The sequence below is a fragment of the Helobdella robusta genome (assembly GCF_000326865.2).
Source record: "Helobdella robusta unplaced genomic scaffold HELROscaffold_10, whole genome shotgun sequence".
NCBI classification, from domain to species: Eukaryota; Metazoa; Annelida; class Clitellata; order Rhynchobdellida; family Glossiphoniidae; genus Helobdella; species Helobdella robusta.
In genome coordinates, this window is record NW_008703571.1 from 108494 (window position 1) to 115368 (window position 6875).

The window sequence follows — 6875 nt, forward strand, 5'->3', positions numbered from 1 at the left end:
TGCTTTTTTTTGTCGTTTCAATTTTTTTCATTTAAAGCAGTTTTTGATATTATTGTCAATCTTCCTATTTCAATTATTTAGGTTTGCTTTGTTTTTCTGTTGTTTTGCTATTGATTAGTTTTTGTGGTTCATCCAGATAAACATGAAAACACAAGTGAACAAACATGCACTTTCATATACACACAAACAAACACACACACACACGCGCGCGCGCACACACATACAAAATATTGATACAAACGCATTTACATAAAACCTTCATACAAACGGAAATAGATTTTATAAACACGTACAGACATACAAAGAAATATGTCCGGATACAAACAGTTAGATAAAAACAAACTAACAGACATTCAGCATACAAAAATTAAAACAAATATGTCCATTTACAAACAACCACATACAAACAAACATACATACATTCAAACGTACGAACTAACACACAAACATACATACAAACAAACAAACATACAAACATTTAAACGTACAAACAAACATACAAACAAACACACATACATACATACATACATACAAACAAACATGCGAACAAACATTCAAACATATATACAAACAAACACAAATGCATACAAACAAACAAACAAACATACAGAGATTACTACACTCAATACTACCTACCGATGGTTCAAAACATCGTCAACTTGACTGGCGTTGATTCGGGCGTCGCCAGAATTGCGCTCGTTTCCTTCTCCGAAACATCAACTGTCGAATTCTATTTCAATACATACAATAAGTTTGTTTGTATGTTTTGTATGTTTGTGTCTTGTATGTTTGTGTTTTGTATGTTTCATTTTATGCCGTTTTTGTGTGCATGCATGTTTTTGTTGAGATATTTATGATGACTAAATGTGAAACAATTTAAACTACAGAAAAACAGACAGGCACACACACACACACCTATTCACCAAAATAAAAACACTCACAAACGAACACACACTCACACACACACACACATAAACAAACACCCACAAACACACACAAACAAACACACAAACACACACAAACAAATGAGCACACGCACACAAACGCACACAGTTCTAGAAATATCTTGGAGGCCATATCTCGCACTCCATACAGGGGTTACAGGACGAACCTTCAAAATGCCCTCTACCTGGCCAACGAACTCGTCTTCACCACTCTCAATGGCGCTCGTATCACGGTTATTTTTATTCTTTTTTTATAAGTTTTATTATTGTTATTGTTGTCATTATTTTTATTATTATTTTTATTCCGGCGCGTCTTTGCAGTTAACGAGTTTGATTGATTGTAACTTCACCATCATCACTACCACACAATCACCGCCACACCACGCCACAGCTTACCACACCACTATCATCACAGCCACAAACAAACAAGTGAACAAAATGATCGTAGCAATCACCAAAAAACTCTTCAAACACCATGCCACCACCACCACCGCCACGCCACACCATCACCACTTCCACCAAACAGCATCGTCCCTACCACCCAACAGCATCCTCCCTACCACCAAACAGCATCCTCCCTACCACCAAACAACAACCACCACAAACAACTATAAACAGGACACATCGGTAAACAAGATGATTGTGGTGATCACCAACAATCCCTCCTTAGATGTTCAGGCGAGCATTTCAGAGGCAGATAGATCGAGGGCGAAGGGAATTTCCGTCGTTACTGTTGGAGTCGGCACCTACCTTGATAGGTTTTGTCTCGTTTCGTCTCGTTTCGTCTTGTTTCGTCTCGTTTCGTTTATGATAGTTTTTTTCTAATCTGTAAATTATCTTTGATGGTTATAATGATGATGATGATGATGATGAAGATGATGATGGCAAGAAGAAAAAAAAGATAAAGATGATGATGATGAAGGCAAAGTGAAAAAGAAAAAGATGATGATGATGATGATGAAGAAGATGATGATGATGACGGTACAATTATGATGAAGAGGATGATGATGAAAATATTGATGATGAAAATGAGGATAGTGAAAATGATGATGAAGATGATGATTACAAAATGGAAGTAGTGACAGTAATGATCTCGATTACATTGATGGTGACGACGACGATGACATTTCTAACTAACCAAAGACACTAAATAGAAAAAAAATTATTCCTTCCAGGTACCAGTTAAGCGCTATATGCAATTTCCCCTTTCGGGAACACAGTTTCTACGTCAGCACGGCCAGAAATATGCTATCTCTGGTCAATCCAATGAGGGTTGTCGTCTGCGGATGTTATAATTATTATGATTTTTTGTTTGTTTGTAATATTACTTTTTACGTTAATATCATTATAATTAATAATATAATAATTACTAATTATTCCTCTATAAGATTATAATATTTATTATAATTGATAATATGATAATTAATAATAATTCTTCTATAATATTATAATATATATTATAATTGATAATATAATAATTATCAATAATTTCTCTATAATATTATAATATTTATTATAATTGACAATATAATAATTATCAATAATTCTTTTATAATATTATAATATATATTATAATTGATAATATAATAATTATTAATATTTCCTCCAAGTAAACGCCAACTGCCAGCTACAGAGTGGCCAGCAGTGTGCATCGAATGGGGGGAGGTGTGTGGAGGGTGTGGACGCGACCAGGTGCGTGTGTCCCTCCGGAAGAAGTGGACCGACCTGCGATACAAGTTTGCGATGACGTCATCTCGTGACGTCATTTTGCGATGGTGTAATGCACTGATGTTATGGAATGATGGGATAAATTTTTTTTATATCAAATTCTTATTTTTCGCTCCATCATCTTTATCTTCAACAAAATCAATTGTCACAGCTACTACTACTACTACTACTACCATTACTACAACTATTACTACTACCGTTATCATTATCATCATCACTTCATCATCATCATTAGATTGCCCAGCCGGAAGTGACGTCATTTTCATCCTCGATTCCTCCTCCTCCATGGACTTGGACCAATTTCAGATGATGACGTCATTTGTCTCTGACGTCATACTACAGCTGGACGTTGATTCGTCGGTTGGATCGAGTGTTGGGATTTTAACGGCCGGGGAAAGCCCTGTGGTCAGGGTGAATTTTGGTGGCTACGTCGGAAAAGTGAGGTTGCTACAAGCTTCGAATGTTCCTTTTGTGGCTGATCAGACGTGTAATAGTGCTGCCGCTATAAGGTTTGTGTTTGTTTGTTTGTGTGTGTGTGTGTGTGCGTGTGTGTGTGTTTATGTGTGTGTGTGTGTGTGTGTGTGTGTGTGTGTGTGGTTGTTTGTGTGCATGTGTGTAAGTGTGTGAATACTGTTTTAGGTTTTCCGGTTAGATATTATTTTCATAAATTAATTGTTATTTTTTGGTTGAAATGATCAAACATCCTGCTAGTCGGACACAAACATTTATAAAAATCCCTCAACAAATCATCTCGTCTCCTTCAAAGGTACGCCCGTGACGTCATGTTCACTCCAGCCAATGGCGATCGAGCCAATTTTCCTAATTTTATTATCATTATAACTGACGGTCTGTATGACAACAGAACCCTTGCATGGTTGGAAGCTGTTGAAGCTAGGAGGAGAGGAATTTTTATAATGGCGGTTTATATTGCTGTGTGTTGTTGTTGATGGTGTTGTCGTGTTGTTGTTGTTGTTTTTTGTTGTGTTGTTGTTGTTTTTTGTTGTTGTGTTGTTGTTGTTGTCGTCGTGTTGTTGCAGTTTTGTTGATATTTTGTTCATCATTATTATTTCAGATTAATCCCCACTATACTAACTATCCAACATCATCATCATCATCATCATCTTCTTCCTCCTCATCTTCCCCATCATCATCCTCATCATCATCTTCTTCCTCCTCATTTTCCCCATCATCATCCTCATCATCATCGTCGTCAGGTCGGGATAGGATCGTACGTGGAAAGAACGCATCTCGTGCAGATGGCCAGCCATCCGGACTCTTACAACGTCATCACGGTCCCGAATTTTTCGTCCCTCAACCAGTCTTACGTCATCAGTTCTATAAGCGCTGCCCTCTGCAACGGTGATGACCTATGACCTGATGATGATGTTGGACCTGATGATGATGTTGGACCTGATGATGATGTTGGACCTGATGATGATGTTGGACCTGATGATGATGTTGGACCTGATGATGATGTTGGACCTGATGATGATATTGGACCTGATGATGATGTTGGACCTGATGATGATGTTGGACCTGATGATGATGTTGGACCTGATGATGATGTTGGACCTGATGATGATGTTGGACCTGATGATGATGTTGGACCTGATGATGATATTGGACCTGATGATGATGTTGGACCTGATGATGATGTTGGACCTGATGATGATGTTGGACCTGATGATGATGTTGGACCTGATGATGATGTTGGACCTGATGATGATGTTGGACCTGATGATGATGTTGGACCTGATGATGATGTTGGATCTGATGATGATGTTGGATCTGATGATGATGATGATGATAATTACGACAGTGATGGTAATGATGAGAAAGTTAGCCTAGTGCTGATGATGATGATGTTAGATTAACAAGAAAGAATGCCGAAAATATCGGCAGAAAATGAAAGTTTTGAAATATACTATGCTACTGCGACATTATTGATAATATAATTATAATAGTAATAATTATAATTATTATAATTATTATTATGACCAGCAAACAATCGCTGCATCATGAATCCGTGTAGAAGTGGAGCAACGTGCACCAGCCTTCCAGGGGGATACACCTGTGGACCCTGCCCTATCAATTATTCCGGGTTCTATTGTGAAAGATGTGGGTGGGGATTTTAATTGGGAATTTAATTCTTATTCTTGTCAACCATCAATCCATTTATCCATCTAACCTTCCATGGATCCAACTAACCATCTAACCATCCAACCAACCATCCAACCAACCATCTAACAAACCATCCAACCATTCAACTATCCAACCAACCAACCATCCAACTATCCAACCAACCATCCATCCAACCAACCAACCATCCAATCACCAACCAACCATCCAACCAACCACCAACAGCCTGCACAGGCTTAATAGATCTGGCATTCTTACTATTCGTCGGATCGAATACGCACCGTGAGAGGGTATCGTATTTAACCGACCTGGTATCGAGTATCGTAGCATCCCTAGATGTCGGCAGTTCCAGGACGAGGGTGGCTCTCATATACTGGGCAGAGACGGCTTACGTAAAGTTTTATTTGAATCAGTACTTCACTAGGCAAGATGTTATCGAGGTCCATTTTTTTTAATTTTTCTTTTATATTATGTTTTATTTAAGCAAGTCTTTTTCTACAACAAGTACTACTACTGCTGCTGCTACTACTACTACAGCTGCTACTACCACTACTACTACTGCCGCTGCTGTTGCTGCTGCTACTGTTTCTACCAGTATTAATAATAGCGATATCAACAACAATGACAACATTAATAATAAAATTTATAATTACAATTTTACTTACTGTATTGTTGAACCAACAATATGAACGGTTTTGGCGGTTACATTCATTCATTTATTACATTCATTCACTCACTCACTCATTAACAACATCCAGGCGGTTAGGACGATACCATTTTTAGGAGGTAGGTGCAACACGGCATCGGCGATTGCACTCTTGCTAAATTCAGTTTTTCAGTCTCAAAACGGCGACCGTCCTGAAGCTAAGAACGTCGTTGTAGTGGCCACAAACGCCGACGCCGATATCGATAAAGAAAGTGTCGTTTCCAAGGCAATTGAGGTTGTGGTAGTTGTGGCTGTTGTAGTAGCTGTACTTGTGGTTGTTTTGAATGTAGTTAGTCATCATTATCTTCATCCTCTTTATGTGGTTGTTGTGGTTGGAGTTGTATGTGTGGTTATCGTGATTGCAGCTTAGCATCATCGTCGTCGTCGTCATCATCATCAGCTACGATTATCAGGAGCGTTAGTGATGACAGTGGGGGTCGAGTTCCCCATGCGTTCGTCATTCGACCTTGAGGCCTTAACGAGTTTCCCCAGGACTTCCAATCAATTCAGAGTTAACAGGTCAGTTGGCGATGATGATGATGACGATAACGATGATGTAATGATGATGATGTAATGATGATGATGGGGATGATGATTATGATGATGATTATGATGATAGTAGCAATTTTAGAGATAATGATGATGATAAACAATGGTTACAATTAGTGGTGGGTTAACATTATTTTCTTCCTTCAGATTCGCCGAGTTACCGAATTTAACAAGCGCCGTCGTCAATGCTATGTGCAACTGTTGGTCAAATTATTTGCAATAGTTTTGTTCAAAAATCTGCCAACTCCATCAACCAATCAATCAACTTACTCAATCATCCGACGTGTTTTATCAATCCAACAACTCATTTATCCAATCAATCAATCTTTCATCCAACTTTGAATCAATTAATCAATCAATTGACCGACCAATCAATCAATCAACCATACTACCAATCAACCAGCTATCAACGAATGCCTTTCCAATCCATGTCATAACGGTGGCACGTGCAGCGACGACTACAACAGGTTCACATGCAGCTGCAGAACTGGCTTCACCGGCGTTTTGTGCCAATCAAGTAGAACATTCTCCAGTTCTATTTCATTTGTCATTCAATTCAATTCAATTCGTTTATTTTCTCAAAAGAGGGGTAAACTAAAAAAGCAACCAAATGCTTGTAAGAAAGTCACCCTATCCAAATAAAATCAACATTGATCAACAAAAATCAAAAATTAAAATAGTTCGACAAAAATCAAGGATTAAACTAGATCGAAATAAATCAAAAGTTATTGAACTGCAGATTCTATTCTATTAATCTTATGAAACAGAGATATAGTTCAAAATGAGTACATAAAATTAAAGTTTGAATT

At 37.9% G+C, this 6875-nt stretch overlaps 1 protein-coding gene across 1 annotated transcript; it reads left to right on the forward strand.

The window, feature by feature from the left end:
• Window positions 1-2598: 2598 nt before the first annotated feature.
• On the forward strand, window positions 2599-6579 carry HELRODRAFT_144641 (hypothetical protein; the record flags this gene model as incomplete). Its single annotated transcript, XM_009011723.1, has 3 exons — window positions 2599-2680; window positions 4674-4790; window positions 6470-6579. Coding segments are annotated over 3 exons (309 nt in total), but the record flags the coding sequence as incomplete, so codon positions are not given.
• Between the last annotated feature and the right edge of the window lie 296 nt (window positions 6580-6875).